Here is an 18,494-nt window from a genome sequence, read left to right as displayed (position 1 = left end):
CTGTGGGGAGGGCACGGTGCTGCTACCCCCTCACCTCCATCCTAGCCACTCGTGGGGGAAGAGGGTGACGCTGGAAAGGCCAAGGGCAGGTTCTGTCTCTTACATACATGTGTCCTGGCGTGGATGGGGTTGGGCTGGGTGTTGCCCCCAGCTACTGAAGAGTGCATTAGAGGTTCCTGGTTTTCCAGCCCCAAACCTGTGCCTGGCCTGCTGGAGTCTCTCCTTCCTGTGCATGAGTACCTTTGAGTCTGGCCCTGGTGATGCCCCAGCCTTGCTTACATCTGCTCTGGGCCGAGGTGTGCTGGCACTGGCCAGTGTTCTACAGACAGCTTTCTGGAAAGCAGAATTTCCAGTGTCACCAATACTCTCAGGCTGTCCCTGGCAGACCAGATGGTCTGCGGAACGCCTGAAAATGTGACAGTTGGCCCTGCAGGACCTGGCTCTAGCACATACAGGCTGTCCCTGCTCCCTGCCCCACCCCGCATCCCCTTCTGGGAAGAAGCACAAGTTTCTAGGCAGTGTGGGGAGGGATGGTATGGATTTAATAGTTCTTAGTATTACAATATATTCTTATAAAAAGGTGCAGGTAAAAAGAACACTGCAGATTTTGCACATGAGCCTCATCTGTCATCTGAGAGCTGGTGGGAGCATCCTTGGCCTGAAGGTTGGTGGACGTCCCTGGGACAGGACAGGGGAGATGGTCACAGCTCCCCAGTGGTGGCAATGGGACAGGGGCCAGGAGAGCCTGAGCCAGAGCTTTCCCCACCTGGCTGGAGAATTTTCTCCCAAATGTAGTTCCCTAACTAGATAGGTTGTAAGTGCTGGCTGCTGCTAAGAAGGGTTGCATGAGGTTGACAGCTGGAGAATTCTACCCAGAGAGAGCCGGAGCAGGGGGACATGGGGGAAAGGAAGACCGAGGGACGTGTTAATAGCCTTAATTATTTAACATCAAGGACCAGCTCAGCCATCTTCATGGGCACTGGCCCCTTTCTGCTGACCATGGACCACCGTGATGGTCCACGGCATTGTTGATCTGGCTACAATGGCATCAACTAGTACCAAGAACCACTGGCCAAATCTAGAAAATAATAAATAGGAAAGAAAAAGGCTGGGCTCCGGAACAATGTATGCACCCTCTGTAAACAGTTAAACTGAACTTTGCCTATCTGAAGATGGACTGAGTCTTAAACTGCTTTCCTATTCCTGTCTTTCCTGGTGCATAGCCGGTTTTCCATGGCAGGTAGGAAGTCCAGGATTTGGATGTGCCTGTTGCATAAAAGTGGAGCCCTCCCCTGTTCCCTGGCCCTCACATGTTGGGCTGACTCAGCCAGGCCAGTTGGGGACAGGACCCTAAGAGGCCACCATCCCATGGTCTGCTTCTTGCAGGGGGAGCCCCTGGGGTACAGATGGGCCCAACTGAACTCTGCAGCTGCTCTTCCTAGAAGCCTTGCCTCACCTAGGCCCTCACCTGGGCCCCAGGATGGCCAGGCTTGCACTTGCTCAGATCCCTCCCACTGCAACACACCCGCCCACCCCCTCAAACCAACACACATGCTGGGCTCACCAACCTCACTTCCACGTGGCTCTGTGCCCACCACCCCCAGGCATCTGACTCAGCAAAGACCGGCAGCAGGAGGAGGAGCGCAGCCCAGCAGTCTGTATCCTGGCAGAGAACCTGAAGCAAAGGAGCAGGACAGAAGGGCCGGGCCAGGCTGGACTGGACTCAGAAGAGAAAGGGGTGGGACCAGTGAAGAAAATAAGAGCCTCGATGGAACTGACCTCACTCCCTCCATTTAGAAAATTGGCCTAAATACAGCAATCTTGGCCATCCCATGAGGACACTTCAAGATGGACAAAAACAAAGGAGAGAACGGGAGGGCCAGAAGTGCCCTGAAAGCCGGGGAAGAACCAAACAGCACCAGAGAGCAGGCACCCCCGACAGAGCCGGCCACTGTTCTCCATCCACGTGGCCCCAGCATCCCGGCCCGCAGCCTGATGTCCCCAATAGAAGCTGGCCTTAGAGATGGTGGCCAGTAAAGGCACAGGGCAGTTCTGGCCCCGAGGACTCGACTCCCCAGGCCAGGCACATGCCATTCCAAGTGGGTCTCCTGCAGAATGGACGGCCAAGGTGGCTTCTGCCCCATGGTGTTAGAGAAAAGGTGTGCTCGAAGTGACGATACGAAGTGGCAGACCGGGGAGCTCCTGCAGGAGCTAGGCCTTCAAGTGTTACCCTCTGGTGGGGCACTGTCGGCCACAAGGGAGGTCACTGTGTCGCTTTGACCATGGTCAGGCCCCGTGGGGCGTGGTCCCAAGGTCCCTGTGCCTGGAGCATGAGATGCGCTGATGGAAGTCTCTCTCTCAGATCCCCCTTAGCTGATTCAGCCAGTACCCAGGAGTGAGCCCTCATCCTGGAAGCTAAGGGTGAGTTTCTGGATGGTGCATTCGTTGGAGGGAAAGACCGAAGGGCCTACACTGTAGGAAGCTGCTACTTCGTCCTCACAGCTTCGGGCCCTGCCTCGTCTTCCCAGCATGGTGGTTTTTCTGGAACAGGCCAGCGCTGAGCTAGCTGCTGTGACACAGGATGCCTCTCCTGTTCCCATCCAAGGGGAAAGTTGGTCCCCAGGCGATCTAACCCCTCTGCCACTCCCCTCGGCTTGGCTCCGGAGGTCTGGGCCTGAATTCTGTCCTGACACGTGAGTGCCGGGGTGGGGAACAGGTGCCCGCGGCCTGGGGTTCCTGCGCAGGGCTGTCCCAGCCAGGACTCAGAAAGAATCTTGTTTAGGGGAGACGAGAGGAGCCCCTGAAGGTAAGCAGGGGAGACACCTGGTCAGGTGCACAGAGTCCTCGCCCCAGGGCCCAGCCCTGGGCTCCACACCCAGCACCGAATGGAAATTCTCTGCCTGCTCCGCTCAGCTGCTCAGCTCTGCGCCCTGCCCGTAGCTGGCTCCAGTGTGGCCAGTCCCCAGTCAATAATTTAGCCGGTTCAGAGCCCGCTCGCGGGTGCCCTCCGGGGCCTGACTCCCTGAGCGCTTGCGGCTGCGCTTGAGCTTGGACAAGTCCTTGTCAAACACTTCCCCGGAGCGCAGGGCCGAAACCAGGTCATCGAACTCGCCGCCCTCCTCCAGCTCCAGAGAGCCACCCGCCAGGACCTTGCGTTGTCGCTGCCACCGCTCACGCTCTCGCTGCTCCTTCAGCTGGGGGTGGGGAGACGCGGCTGAGCCCGGGTGGGCACCACGCTCCTTCCCGGATGCCACGGGTCACCTCCCTCAGCCCGGGGCTGACACCCACGGGCCCCTCCAGTGTCGGCCCGGCCCAGCCTCTCACCATGGCCTCCATGCGCGCGCGCCGCTCCTCCTCCTCCTTCCTCTTCCGCATGGCCTCTAGGTCCTGCCGGGCCTCCGAGAAGGCCTGCAGGAAGGTGTCGAAGATGCCGAAGAATTCATCCGGCTGCATCCTGCTCTCCTGCTCCCCGAAGTGCATCAGCGCCTTGGCAAACTGCGGAAGGGAAGGACAGGCTGGCAAGGTCACGGGCATGAGGGCTCAGCCCTGCAGTCAAAGCAGAGCCCAGCCCGAGGCTGTGAACTCCTGCATGCTTGGGGTGGGGAGCCCCATCATCAGGGGGATAGCTGCTGAGGAAAGGCTCGAGGCCTGGGATCACCACCTGGGAGCCTGTTAGAAGTGCTCAGCCTCAACACTCTTACCCTCCACCCCAGGCCTCCTGAATAAGCAGCCACGTTTCTGAAAGTCCCATATGGGTCCATGCCCAGGTTAGTATGAGCGGCAGCTGAGCTGCAGGTTAGGATTCTGACCAGTTCTATCATTGACTCTTAACTTCTCTGATCGTCCATGTTCCCACCTGTCGACTCTCGAATGGGACCGTAAGCTTTTAGCAGACCCATAAGGTGAGGAGAGTCATCCAGACACCAAAGTGGTGGTCCTGCTTGTCTTGGAGCAGGGACACGGTTCTTCAGGGCCCGGTGGCTGTCCCTGCTAGGCCGTCTGGTAGCCAGGGTGAAGGAGCTACAGCTAGTTGAGGCTGAGGTGGGGGCAGCAGGAATGGCTTGGGGGCATGCTCACCTTATCCCTGGCCTCACTGAGCTGGTCCTCCAGCTCCGAGAAGCTGAAGCTGGACACCGTGATGAAGTCACTCATGATGGGGACAAACTTGTCACTGGGCTCTCGCACTTGGCGTCGCTGATATTCCAGCTCCTGGGGAGGGAGAGTTAAGTGCTGTTTAGATAGACTCAGGGTGAGAGGAACTTGGCATTCACTCCATCTCCCCGATCACTCATCAGGACATCGAGCCTGCCTTTGGGAAAGGGAAACCCTACGTACATAGGTCTCAGGTTGATAAGGACCATGATAAGGACCAGGACTGCCGTCTTTAGTGCCTTCTCAGCCCAAGTGTGGTCTGAGGCTAGCAGCACCACCCAGAAATCTCAAGAAATGCAGGCTCTCAGCCCCTCACCCCAGGCCAGTGGAGCAGAGCCTGCATTTGAACAAGACCCACAGGTGACTAGCGTGTGGATTAGAGGTATCTTTCTAAAGATCAAAGCTGGTTCAGATGCCACTGGGCCATGGGCCACACTGAGTAGCATTTCAAAGGTCTGTGGAGTTGGATATATTTCCTTATACTTAAGCTTGGTCTCAAGCTCCACTTTCCTTTTCCCTCCCTCTTGCCTTCACAGTGAAGATGGGACTAGTTTCTAGTTCCTAGATTTGAGGGACACAAGGGTGACAATGTCTGAGCCATGGATAGTATGAGCTGAGAAGCCATCTGAGCAGGAATGGTGGGGACCAGAGCCATGGCACTACAGTCTGAATTATTTGTTTCTCCACCAAAGTTCCCAAGGTGAAGGTATCCGGAAGTGAGGACTTTTAAAGGTACCAGGTCATGAGGGCAGAGCCTTCTTGAATGGGATTATCACCCTTCTAAAAGAGACCCAGGAACTTTGCCCTTTCTACCACATGCAGCCACAGTGTGAAGGCTCCATCTTTGAAGAATAGGCCCTCACCAGACACTGAAACTTCTGGGACCTTGATCTGGGGCTTTCAGTATTGTCAGAAATAAAATTTTTTTCTTGCTTCTAAGCTGCTCCGTTCACTGTGTTTTGTTGTGGCAGCATGAAGGGACTAAGACACCTGAGTCTCCAGCAAAAGTCAGCACCCGGTCTTCCCTGGCCCAGGGACAAGGTGAAGAGACACAGGGCCTTCTGGTAACAGTGGTCTGCATTGTCTCCAGCCAGCCCTCAGTTTCCCCATCTACTAGAGTCACAGGGCAGACTCATGTTCATGCTGCCTTGTTGCCACGTGGGCGCCATATTCCTCAGTGATACAGAAAGTGTCAAATGGATGTCTCCTCTTGGGGTTGTCAGGGGTGTAAATTTAGTCACCCAATTACCCCTTCCTGAGGGCTGTACCACTGTGCCAGTTGTTCCAGCAGCCCAGCCAGGAGCTCTAGATCCCAGAAATGTCTCAGAGGCCACCACTGGATACAGTGGTGAGTAGGAGGAACAACCTCAACAGCATCCCCCCAGTCCTGGGCAGGGGTAACACACTTACCACCTCGACGGCTCTCAGGCCCTTCTTGAGGTTGCTCACCTCCTTCTCCAGCTCTGCCAGGCTGTCAGGAGAGAAGAGATGGCAAAGAAGAAAAATCAACTTCGGTGTGAGGAGCCAACGTTGGTTCAGGAAGAGGGGCAGAGGGAAGCACAAGGGCCTGGTGTCAGAGGGCTGACATGTGGCCCTGGCAACTCACTTCTCTCCAAACTGTCAGCTCTCTTATAACGGGATGAAAATTCTGCCCCACAGATCCTTCCAGATTAGCCGTTCCCTGCTGCACATCAGAAGGTCTCTAACACATGAGCTCTGGCTGAGATCTAATTACGTTACCTCCAGGTAATGCCAGCAGCTCACAGCCGGGGGCTATGGTTTGGATGCACCGCCAGGAGTTCACATTGGAGACCAAGTCCCCAAATTCATATAATGGTCCTTGGAAGTGGAGCCCGTGGGATTAGGGATAGAGAAGATCATCAGAGTGCTGTCCCAAGATGGCACTGGAGCCTTAGGAGGAAGACCCCAGCTAGCACACTTGCTCTGTCTTGCCGAGGGAAGCATTCAGCCCTGTGGTTATGTTCCAGGTACTGGGCAGACTGGGCACCATACTCTTATACTTCCCAGCCTCCAGAATCATGAGCCAGATGCTTAGATTTTTGTTTTATTTTGTAATGGCGATTGAACTCCCAGGGTCTTTGCACTGAGCTACATCCCCAGACCTTTTTAAACTTTGCTCTGAGACAAGGCCTTGCTAAGTCACTAAATTGTCCGGGCTGGGCTGGAACTTAGAATCTCCCTGCTTTAGCCTCCCAGAGGGCTGGAATCCAGGCCTGCACCACCATGTCCAGATTCGACTCCTAGGTTTTATGTATTAGTCAGTGAGTGATTCCATGATAGCGACAGAGAACAGACCGAGACACAGGGTATCTTAAGTGCAGTAAGCATTGAGTACTTGGTTAGCCATCACATTTCCGGTGCTACCAGACATGGCTTCTACTCACCCATATGTTCAGGCCTGATTTCTACAGTAGCTGCTGGTGTCCAAACCAGTAAAGGGCATGGTCCTGACTCTTCCAGATGGGTGAGTCTTTTGGCTGGGTCAGTACCCTTGTCTACACCCATGGCATGGCCAGAAAGTTATGGCACAGATCCTCCAGCCAATGACTGGCATGGTAGCCTGGAAGATTTCTCGGTGCCCTCACCTCTTGAGTGGCATGGCCAGGGTGAGTTTTCTATATTGTTTCCCAGAGTTCCCTAGTGGGGTGCAGCCCACGGTATCAACGTAATCATTCCTGTTACGGGCCTTCTGTCCATACCCGGTTCAAGTTCCCTACTCCTCGACTAATGTTTTCTAGAATCATCTCCAAAACAAGGTATTAAGAGCAAATTGCCTTTGTTTGGTTCTCCAGAAAGGAGACCCCAAAGCATTGCCCATCTCTAGTAGGTCCAGGAGGAAGGAAAGCCAGATGCTCATGATCACAGGGAGAAGGAAGCCCTGGAAGAGGGGTCTCTCACTTGACTTTGGCAGCTTCTGGGAGATGCTGTAGCTCCAAAGGTAGGCTCAGGATGTCAGGGAAGTGTTTCTCCAGGATCATGATCAGGTAATGGAGCAGAGAGATGTTTCTGTGGATAAGTCAGGCGAGAAGTGAGAAACCCGGGAGACTGGGCATGGGGGAAGGGAGGAAGCTAAGGTGGGTGAAAGGCAAACAGGTGAGGAGCTCTGGGGAGGGGACTGGAGGGTGATAACAGGGAGGGAAGGGGCCAGGTGGGCAAGATGCCGAGGAAGCAGGGGTCCCCACCTGTCGATGCTGGACTTGGTGTCGGCGATCTTGTTGAGGCTGGCCACCCGGAACCCGTAGGCACCCCCGCGCTGCCCCTTGTTCATGAAGTTGCCGATGGCCAGGATGACCTCCAGCATCTGCTTTAGACGTTTGCTGCATGTCAGTTCCCGGGAGGCCAGCAGGATGGCTGGGAGAGGGGGACAGGTCAGAGCCCTGCATAGACCAGGCCAGGACACTCCGAAGCTCAGACAGCAGCTAGCAAGTGTGTCTGAGACTGGGGGGGGGGGGGCAGAGACCTTACAATGTTTCAGGGAGCCCTTTCCCTTCTTCCTACCTCCAGGGAAGCAGATAATGTCACCAAGGCCAAGTCACCACCAGCCCTTTCTCAGAGTGTACCCCCTTCCTGAGAATGTATTTGAAAATGTCTCATCTTGCACACAAAGACTATTATAGTCTTGCTGACAGTTTGCCCTTGAATGGGATGCTTTTACTTTAAACCTAACACATCAAACTTTTATTTTATGCATCTTACATATTACGGAATTGCTTCTGCCTATTTTGAAATTCTGTATTTTATTGTTTTGGGGAAAGACAACTCCATCAATAAAATTATAATATGTTATCAAGGACAATATTCCTAGATTTTCTTCGCTCTATAAAGTAACAGTGTGAGCTAGAGTGGATAATGTCTTAGATTTGATGATGATATAACTTATTTGACACTCAAACATAATTAAAATTTTAAATACAATTTTTTTAAACTATATTAAAAATATAATTCTATTTAAAATTTTTTTCTCAAATTTTAGGCATTTTAACCATTTCTCCCAAAGCTTAAATGATAATTTTCCAGAAATACAAACCAATAGTCCATTCTGATGTGTATGCTCTGGCCCTTCCTTAGTTTGAATCCTTAGTGGATTCAAATTCCTACACTGAGATTTTGGCTCCTAGTTATAGAATATGTTTTCTGAATATTAAAATTAATGATAAGACTTTTAGCTAATGCCAAACAGAAAATTCCTAATGTTGCTTATCACGATGTTATAGTTTCAATATAAAATACCCCAAAGACTCATGTATCAAGGATTGATCATCAAGACAGCAATGGATTAATCCACTGGTGAGCTCATGGCTGAATGGGCTATTAAGAGATGAGGCCCAGTTGAAAATAGGGTTACTGGGTCTTTGAAGACTATAACTGGCTCCCACCTCCTTCCCCTCTGGCTCTTCTTTTGCTCTCTGCTTCCTGCCTACCATGTGGTAGGCAGCTTTTCTCTACCATGCCCTTCCACCATGATGTTTCTGCCTTGGAGTTGCATGACCATGGACTGAACACTCTGAAACCATGAGCCAAATAAATATTTGATCCTCTAAGTTTTTTTTCATAGGCATTTGAGTCATAGCAACAGAAAGCTGACCAATACAGAAGATAAAAGGAAACCCACTCAACTAAAGTCTGAAGAAAACATCAAAAGCAGTTAAAAATAAGTAACTGTACAAAAGAAGCCGTAAATGAGTTTTGTCTGTTGCACCTAAGTTAAACATATGCATACTCTATGACCTAAAAGCAACATCACTCTTAGTGGATATTTGAGCTGTTTCCAATTTTTTTTAAATTATAAATGGAAAGAGTAAATTATGTATATTATAGAATGGAGTAAAATGCAGCACTGAAAATGAATTCCCCACTGGGGATTAACTCACAACGATAATAATAAGCAAAAGAAGCCAGCATAAAATTATTCATACCATATTATTGCATGTATATAAAGTTCAAAACAGACAAAAGTGATCTAGAAGTCAAGATAGCTCCTCTCCTTAGAGGGAGGGGGAGGGATGTGTTTGGGAGAAGGATAGGAAGAGGCTTCTGGGGTTAAAAACATTCCATGTCTTGACCTGTCAGTCACATGTGGGGTTTCACTTCATAATAATGCATCAAATCTTAGGATTTCTGTATTTATATACATGCACATCATACTTCAATAAAAAGTTTATTTGGAAAAATAATTACTCATAAAAGTTTCCAGCAATTCATATTTCTTGGGATGGCTTTGGTAAGGCTGATTTTCTGTTTGAAAAATTTGCAAAGGAAGCCTCCTAAAAAATGCTAAACTGTTGGCAAAACAGAAAATGACAAGAATTCAAAGGAAATCAGTGTAAATGAGAAAACTCCCATCTGCAACCAGGATATTTTAGATACATTCACAATAATAATATATCCATGAATACATTCATGAGAATATTACTTTTGCAAGCGTATTCATCTTGACTCTGTTCAATAAACGCACTCACAATACGAATCAGTGAATTTGGCATAGGAGGCAATGAACATATTCATAAGGAGAAGATAGCCAAGAATACGATCATGAACATATTTACAGAAAAACTGGTAAATCTGTCACCTGTGGAGCATTGGCTTTTGGCAAATTGACCCAGAGCCACGCCCCTGCTGGGGGAAGGAAGAGTGGGTGTCAACAGCTCAGGACCCTGCTGGGACAGGCTAAATTTAGCTCCTTCAGGAGCATCTTCCCCAGGGAGGAGGAGGAGGAGGACTAGGGATCCCAACTCCTCCACAATCCTCTGCTCTTCAACTCAGATGACCACACTGGTCCACTTCTACACCAGGTATGATCAACATACACAGTGAGGGTTTAAATTGTATAAAGCAATTCATTACCATAAAAGACATATTGTCATAAATTTCCCTCCAAATCTTCCCCCTCACTTTGAACACTTATCCCATTATTCTTGCCTCTTTCTGAAGCAGCTCTGGAAGCCCTCTTTGGTGAGTGTTTTCACAAGCTGTGATCAAAAATACAGTGAATGCTGCTGCCAAGTGCCACCCTGTGGAAAAGCAGGCTTGTAAATACGTGATACTGTATCTCCATCCACCTTATTCTCCAGGTCTGGCACCATGCAACTTCTGAGTCTTCCCTAAAGCCAAAATGACCATGAAAGGTAAATGTTTTGAATCAATTCTGGGCACAGTGGCAGCTACAACAGCACAACTGAAGACACTCATGAGAGAGGACTTCCAGAGCTGCTTCAGAACATGGCAAGAAGGATGGGATGCGTGTGTTTGAAGCAAGAGGGATTTTTGGAGGGGGATTCATGCCAATGTCTTTTACTGTAATACATTTTTAAAATGTAAATATTCACAATATATTTCAATCACACCTCAAACAACTTCAGGCGTCTCTTCCCCACCTCACCCTTGGGCCATTCGGGGACAGTGGCCATTGCTCTAGGCGACCCAATCTCCCAGAGGACAGCTATAGAAGAGCAATTTTCCCTAGCAATTTTGTTCTCATCAGCACATCTTGTTCTGTGTAGCTTGATATTAAAAGGAGACTTTAGACAGCATGCACTGCTCTTCGGGGGAGTTTAGGAGGAGGCTGCTGGGCTTAGGCCCTCCTCATGGTGAAGCTACTCTGCTTCCTTAGCCCTAAATGGCAACTGCACACACTTACTCAACTAACCTGAGACACACAGATAGTTGAGTCTATAGCAGAAAGTGGAGATGAAGATAAAGATCCACCCATCACCACTGGGACAAAGAGAAACAGCCAGACAGAAACTCCTGATATTTTCCCTTGGCCCTCAGGCTGATTATGATCATAGCCTGCAGGTCCTTGGCTGTGTGAGGGAGCACACTATATGTATGTGTGTGTGTGTGTGTGTGTGTGTGTGTGTGTGTGTGTGTGTAAGAAACGGGGTGCAGGTTACCAAAAATATCTGCCTCCAGCTCTGCACGCTCCATCCTCCCCAAAGCAGCCCACTGGACCCCAGGAACAGCCTGCCTCTCTCTGGACTGGCATCTCATGGAGTGTTGACTGCCCCTCGTGTCCAACAGGGGGCGCCATGTGCTGCTCGGCCCCTGGCCCCGCACCCTCAGAATCTGGACATGGTTTATTCTGCTCTGTGATCCCGTCCTCACCCCAAATGAGCCAGCCAGCCTCACCCCTTCTGCCCACCATCATGCCTTCCTGCTTTTTCCCACAGCCTCCCCCACCACCCCACAGGCAGCCCCAAGGAAATGCCCACTGAGCAACACCTGGATTCCTATCCTGGCTCCATCACCCATCCATACCACGGTGACTACCACAGCCCACATTAGAGACAGAGAAAGGAGGCCCATGGGGTTGATGACAGCACCCACCCCCAAGGTTCTTGTGGGGACCCAATGAGACCATTCACATATGGTGTTTCACATAGCACTAGGTCCAGGGGCCCCAGAAATTACACATTTCTCATCTGGAAACATCCTGTGTTAGAAGGATTTTCCTGTTTGAGAAAGTCAGGCACCTCCACGGATCACTTCACACAATTTCCCAGTTTCTGGGTGGCTCACACTTAAAATGATATCCCTGGAAGTGTCCTATGTGCTTGGGACCTCAGCTAGATACAGAGGGAGCCAGGCGTGCATGCCAGGCATGGCTGTGTATCTGTGCATCCTTTCTGCCCCACGCTGGCCCAGATGCCATCAGACGCCCCTCCCTGCAGGGTCCCAGTGCTGAGGCATAGAATGTGTCACAAGGTTGGCACACGTGCCAATAGAAACCAGGGCATTTTTCCTGTCATGGTCATAGTTTTACATTCTGCCCTTGAAATTGATTTTTCTTTTGGGTTAAGAATAAGGAAGGCATCTCCCTCTGCCTCCGCACATAGGTCCCCCAGACGCCTCCCCACCCCAGGCCTCCTCCCACTGTCAGCCCTACCTTCCACTTTGGGCTTGGCCTCCACCAGCCGCTCCTGGAACTTCTTCTTGAAGAACAGGGCCTGCAGTCGCTGCTGGTAGTGGTCAATCCTGTGGGCAGGTGAGCTATGTCACCAGGCAGCCACCAACCGGGCAAGAAGGCAGCTTCTGCCTCCTCTTGAGCCTGCTCACCTCCCACCCTGCCCGGCCACCAGAGCCCACCTGCCCAAGCCCAGCCCCTCTCCCCTCCCCTGCAGCCCCAACCTGCTCATTTCATAGAGGAAGCGGTCAGCACGGGCCATCCGCTCAATCTCATGCTTGTGCTCCTCAAGGAGGTCAATGTCACTCTTCTCGGGGATGAACTTGAGGAGCTGCAAAGAGTAGGTGCCTGTCAGACAGGAAACTGGGGAACAGCAGATCCGAGGGTGTAGGGGTGGATGGTCAGAGGGTCCCTCGTGTGGACAGATCTGCTAGGAAGGGGGTGGCAGCGCACCTAGTTCTTCACGTCTTGATTTGCTTGGCCTCCTAAAATGAGCTACAACTTACACACAAAGTACACTATTCTGAAGTACACAGTTCAATAACTTTTGTTTTTAAGCAAACTTTATGGAGATATGATCTACATAAAACACACGCATTTTAAATGGGTAGCTCATTGAGTTTTGTCAAAACCCTCCACCCACTGAAACACAAGACTAAGATACAAAATATTCCCCTCCTCTTAGAAAGATCTTTGGCTTCACTTCAGAAAGCCACCCCCACCGCCCAATATAGCCTCAACTGAATTCTACCAGATCTGTCTACCAAATTCTATAGATTTGTCTGCTCTTGAACTCTGTATAAATGAACTCACACTGTATGCTACATTGTGAATGTGTCCCCCCAGCTTCATCTGGTAATGAAGCCTCTGAGAGATAATCAGGATTAAGTTGAAGTCATGAGGATGGGGTCCCCATGATGGCATTAGTGGTTTTATAAGAGACTCAAGCTAGGATGCTTGCTCCAAGTTACCACGTGACGCAGCACATACCCCTTACCAGATGCTGGCGTGAAACCTCTCGGACTTTCTGGGCCAAATTAACCAATCTCATGTATTTTGCCATAGCAACAGAAAACAGGCTGCAACATTCTATGTTCCTTTTTTACATCTGGCTGTTTTCACACAATCTAATGCCCAAGAGTCATCCATGCTGAGTCTTGGTTGTTTTGTTTGTTGCTTGTATTCTACTGTATGAATACAGGATTTTACAAATAAAGTTGCTATAAATATTCTTGTGTCTTTTAGCCACTGTTTACACTGGTTTCTCTTGCGTATATACCTAAGTGTGAGGTTACCAGGCAATAGGGTAGGGGTATGTTCAGCCTTAATGTGCTCTGCCAAGTAGTTTTCCACAATGAAATTGTACCAATAAGAATGTCAATCACTTCACATCCTTGCCAGCAAGTACCACTATCAGTTTTTAAAATTTTAATATTCTACTGCATGGGTAGCTTTCTCACCGTGGCTCGCTGTATTTCTCTGAGGGCCAAGAGGATTGAGCTCTTTACAAATGTTCACCAGCCATTTAGACATCCTCTTTCATAAAGTGTCTGTTCAAGTCTTTTGCTCATTTTTAAATTGCTTTGCCGTTTTCTCATTTGTAGAGTTCTTTATTGTGAAGGTGAAATATTTGTTACGTGTGTGTGTGTGTGTGTGTGTGTGTGTGTGTGTGTATGCGTGCGCGTGTGGTAGCTACCTTCTAAGGTTTGGCTTGTCTTCTCACTCTAGTAATACTGTCCTCCCTTTTGATAGACAGTAGGTTCTTCTTTTTAATTGATGTTATTTTTGCTTGGTGTTTTCTAGGTTTCTCTTAAAGAACACAACAAATAGAGGTAGATGAGATTTGGAGAAGTGGCTACTGTTGCCCTGACTTTGGCTTGTGACCTAAGAAAGATTTTACTTCAAATCTCCTTCCACAGCCTTCTCAGAGATCCCTGGCAGCTTTTGCCAGCCTTTCTTCAGAAAAGCTTAACCAGGGAAGTTTCTAGAAACCAGCTCTCCAACTCCCCCAGCTTGGTCTCTCCTGGACCCAAGAGTCTCAGACTCTCTGGGGGCTCCAGGGAGGGGGTGCAGCTGCCCCCAGGTTCAGCTCCCTTCTGGTCCTCACCTGCTCCAGCATGTCCTTAGCGAGGTCCTCCTGCTCATCCATCTTCAAGATGGCCTGCCGGATCTCCTCATTAGAAAGCTTCAACCTGAGGCAAAGTCTACCCTGAGCAGCCTGGCCCCTGGGCCCAGGGCAGCCTCCAACCCTTCCTTTCCAGGCCACATGGCCTCATCCTCTGCTCTCTCCCTAATGTGGACTTAGGAGCACTTCGTGGTTCCCCCTCCTCTGCAAAACCTTCTTCTCAGACTGATCTAACAGGACTCACTCTGCATACGCAGTGATGAGCATCTTATTTCTAAAGCAAGGCTTGAGCCCCTGGTGTGTTGTTTGATGCTTGGTCAGAAATGAGGGGGGCATTTGGAGGGAAAAGGGACACCTTCGGTAGGGACTGAAGGCGCAGGGCAAAGGGTTTCTGATCCTCTTTCTCCTTGTCCCTAAAACATCTACAGCATCTGCATGGGATGGGACTTCAACAGGCCCCTGAGGGGACCATTTCCCGCCCCCTTCTCAGGAGACAGAATGGCACTCAGTCCCTAAGGGTGCCTGAGCTCCCACACAGCTGCTCTGAGTGGTGTGGCTCCCCTCTGGGAGGGCTTGGTGAGACACCTAAGGGCACCCCCACAGCCCTGTGTGTCCTCCGGTGTGCACACTGTGGGGAGCTCTGGGGATTCAGCACGGCCCCCACCCCCAAGAGGAGAAACTGAGGCCCTGGGGGAGGTAGAAGTGGGGGCAGATGTTGCAGAGGTGCTGGGGGCGGCACTCAGCATAGCAGGGAGGCGGTGCCCCCTGACCCTGGCTCTGGGGTGGCTCTGCACAGAAGCTGTGCTGTTAGAGCAGATACTGCCCTGTTTGTTCTGCAGCCCGGGAAATGCTTGGGGGCTGAGATCATGGTGCTCAGTGGCCTAAGCCAAGCTGGGCCCTCTGTGGGCTTTGAGCGACTCAGCCGCCAGCAGTTTCCAGCCTACAGAGCCCCAGGCTGCGGCTCCATGGGGTTCCCAGCACAGGGCTCTAGATCTGTGAGTGCCCCTCCCCAGGGCCCAGCCAGGGCCTTGGAGTGCAGCAGAGGCTGCGATCACTGCTCCAAGGCACTCAGCTGGACCCCCTCTCACCCCAGAGAGCCAACCCCAACCCCCTTCTCTCCCACCAGGAACTCCCAGAACAGGTTCCCGGGAGAGCACGTACTTGGAGAGGAGGATGATGCAGTTCTGGGCCCTCCGGCCGTCAATGACCGACAGCTCTTTGACCTTGCGGGAGGCCAGGTAGATGTCCTCAGTGGAGCCCAGCTCTTTCTGCAAACAAGGAGCCAAGGGGAAGGACTGAGGGGCGGGTTCTCCCTAGTCCTCTGTTTGCCCATCCCCAGAAGCCACCCTCCTGCCAACCTGGGGATGCTCCTGAGAGAGAGAGAGAGAGAGAGAGAGAGAGAGAGAGAGAGAGAGAGGAGAGAGAAGAAACAGACAGAGACGGAGAGAGAGACAGAGACAGAGACAGAGACAGACAAAGGACAAGAGAGGAGGGTGTTTCAGAGCTGACTCTCACAGCCTGGATCGGGGGCTTTATCCTGGACCAGAGACGGACAGGGTGTGCATGCAGAACCCGTGGTTAGAGATCAGGCTATGGCCCCCTGGGGAAACATCTGGTGGACGGGCAAGATGAGGCTGACACTGCAGCATCAGCAAGGTGACCTGGCCCACCTCGGTCCCTGCAGGACCAACTCCCACTGCCCCACCCAGAGGGCCTCCCAGGCTTAGGGTGAGAAGCCCATCCAAAGGCCACAGCTCCTGACTCCTGGGCACTTCAGGTATAGCCCACGTGCACCCACAAGGTCAGCAGGGTGGAGACCAAGGCAGAATTCCACCCAGAGTTCCTTTCTCTGGAGTACAGCTGGCAGATTCTCAAGAAATCTAAGATCTCACCCCTTCTCCCTCTCGGGGCCCTGGCAGTGGAGGCAGGTGGCTAAGCAGTGGACCATTCTTACTCTAGACACTTCCTCCAAGCCCATGCTCCACACTACACAACTCCAGGGCCACCACGCACACCACCATCTACGTGAATTATGCCCCTGGAATTGTGCAGTGCCCAACCTGAGCAGCCTTACAGAATGCCTTGCTTGCCTTGGGCCTTGGTAAGCTCAAAAATCTAGAAGCTTCCTGTCACTCCAGGGGCCCTCCTACGTGCCACCCTACATGGCTGAGAAGGCAGGGGGTGACATGGACAGGCCCTCACTGCTGGGCCCCGGTTAGGGCCAGAGCCCAGGCAGAGGCTGAGAGTCGGAAGGTTCAGAGCCCAGAGTGACTCACCTGCTGAGAAGGATTAGTTATCAGCTCCTAGGCAGGCAGCAGCCACAGGTGACAGAGAATTAAACATGCACAACGTTAGTCAGAGGTTCGGTTACTGGGAAGAGCGGGATGGGTGTGGGGGTCCTAGCAGCTACTCTGTGCACCTTGACCCCATGAGACCCCATGCTTGGAGACACGAACCCCAAAGCAGTACTGCGCTCGCAGAGAAGCCAAACAAGCAGAGGGCAGCCAGCTCCTCCTGCATACACTGGACCGGGGGACCCCAGGGAAGCCCGGCGTCCCCACCCCGTGGCCTGCCTGTCCTGCTCTTCCTCTCCTCTGCTGAGAATCTGCCCGAAGTGAGTTCACCTTTCCTGTGTGGCAGAGACAGGAGGGACAGAGCGGAAAGTAGGTGTCCTGAGTCTGCTCCCTGCCCTCATCTGTCCTGCGACATCTAAGGGAGCCGAGGAGGCCCAGCCCATACCTCCCTTTCTGATGCCAAGGGAGTTGACATCACCAGCTCGGAACCTGCCTCGGGCACGGAGGGAAAGCTGTGGCTCCCACGACCTCTTTCCTGGGGCCCCAGGATGGGACAAGGAGGTGACTAGCCCAACGCCACCTCTGGGCTCACTCCTGCTTGGCTGCTGTGGCTTCAGTCACCGAGACAAGGCAGCCTCAGCCTGCTGAGTGGGCTCCGAGAGGACTGCTAGAGTCTTCCAATCTCAGCTCAACTCAGCAAGCCGGTAGAGACCAGACCTGGTCTGACCTAAACCCCACACCCATTCCCCCAACTGCCCCTGCGCCCCGCTCTCTGTAGGCTGGACAGGCCAGGCCGGACGTATAGCGTGAAGGGACACTCAGGCCAGAGGGAGATGTGTGACCGCCATGCCAGACCCACATGCTCCTCTGTCCCACTGGGGCTCTGACTCTGAGAAGCACAGGGCTACAGAATCCTTCCAGCTCCGGAGCCTCAGTGGGGCCTGGGGCCACGCCTGCCCTATCACGGCAAGGTCTACACTGCTTCCCGGAATTAGGAACAGAGAATCAGACGCCTCAGACACCACATTTAAATCTTTTTTCTAGGACCCCAGGACAGGGCTGGAGATGTAGTCCCATGGGTCCTGGGCCCTGACTGCCCGAGGGAAGGGTCATCCATGGGGCTGGACTTGGGAAAAGCAGGCCAGGGCGTCCCTTCCAGGCCTCCCCACCGGTACTGGAGTCCTGGATGTGAACCCAGGCTGAGCAGGGAAACCAGGAAGATGACAGCCCAAGCCCAGGGGAAGCAGCCCCGGAGCAGGCTGGTCAGGGAAAGCAAGGACCTTCAGGCAATCATTCCCAAACTGGAGCAAAGGGCCCCCAGCATGCAGCTACCCTGGGGTTCCTGGGCCCACACTCATCTCTAGAATCATCCAGTATTTGAAAGAGAGCTCTGAGAATCAGCATTTTTGGCAATTCCCATGGCACAGCTCCTTCCTGGCATAGTTTGAGGCCCATGCCTCAGGAATGCCCTGTTTTCGGCCACCTGCCCAAGCCCCAAACCTTTGTGGGGCTGCAGGCTCAGACTCACGGGCCGGGTGTGTGTACCTAGAGCCCGTAGGGTAGGCCAAGGCCTCTATGGGCCTTTGGGCTCCCCAATGACAAGGAGCAGAGACCTTCAGCCCCCTCCCAGCAGAAACCTCTGCTCCGTGGACACGTGAGGTGTTGGGAGAGGAGAATACAGTGGCCAACATGGATTGAAAAGTTACAATGACTCCTAGGTATCATCTGTGAGTCCTAGGCCAAAGACAGCAGGGAGCAACGGTGGCCAGGCCTTGAGATCCCACCTCCAGGGCTCTGGGTCATAAGAGAGAAAGGGCCAAAAGGCCATTTCATCCGTGGCTGAGTGAATATCAGCTGTGATGCACTGCGGCCACACACCTCCAGTTCCTAGAGCCACGTCGTCCACAGGAGTGTGGTACCACAGAGAATCGAGTTGTTCAGTATATGGGCAAGGAAGGGAAGAAGGGAGGGAGGGAGGGAGGGAGAAGAGGGGGAGAGA

At 52.1% G+C, this 18,494-nt stretch overlaps 1 protein-coding gene across 8 annotated transcripts in view; it reads right to left on the bottom strand.

Annotated features, from left to right (window-relative positions):
- Positions 1–521: 521 nt before the first annotated feature.
- Positions 522–18,494, bottom strand: part of Daam2 (dishevelled associated activator of morphogenesis 2) — a 108,541-nt gene continuing 90,568 nt past the window's right edge. For 7 of the 8 annotated variants that reach the window (XM_004846631.3, XM_004846634.4, XM_004846633.3 and 4 more), the window contains exons 16-26: positions 16,478–16,504; positions 15,363–15,469; positions 14,184–14,268; positions 12,301–12,407; positions 12,059–12,147; positions 7,356–7,524; positions 7,072–7,179; positions 5,563–5,623; positions 4,078–4,209; positions 3,325–3,495; positions 522–3,194 (exon numbers count right to left, since the gene is read on the bottom strand). In XM_004846631.3, coding sequence (XP_004846688.1) covers positions 2,967–3,194; positions 3,325–3,495; positions 4,078–4,209; positions 5,563–5,623; positions 7,072–7,179; positions 7,356–7,524; positions 12,059–12,147; positions 12,301–12,407; positions 14,184–14,268; positions 15,363–15,469; positions 16,478–16,504 — 1,284 coding nt within the window. In that variant the 3' untranslated portion in view covers positions 522–2,966. The remainder of the gene's footprint in view (positions 3,195–3,324; positions 3,496–4,077; positions 4,210–5,562; positions 5,624–7,071; positions 7,180–7,355; positions 7,525–12,058; positions 12,148–12,300; positions 12,408–14,183; positions 14,269–15,362; positions 15,470–16,477; positions 16,505–18,494) is intronic. The other variant, XM_004846637.3, reaches the window with a different exon arrangement.

This window comes from Heterocephalus glaber, unplaced genomic scaffold (assembly GCF_053883595.1).
Source record: "Heterocephalus glaber isolate CG9 unplaced genomic scaffold, H.glaber_assembly_v1.0 deba00001497, whole genome shotgun sequence".
In the NCBI taxonomy this organism is placed as follows: Eukaryota; Metazoa; Chordata; class Mammalia; order Rodentia; family Bathyergidae; genus Heterocephalus; species Heterocephalus glaber.
The sequence above is the reverse complement of the archived record's forward strand: the minus strand, read 5'-3'. Positions and strand labels throughout refer to the sequence as shown.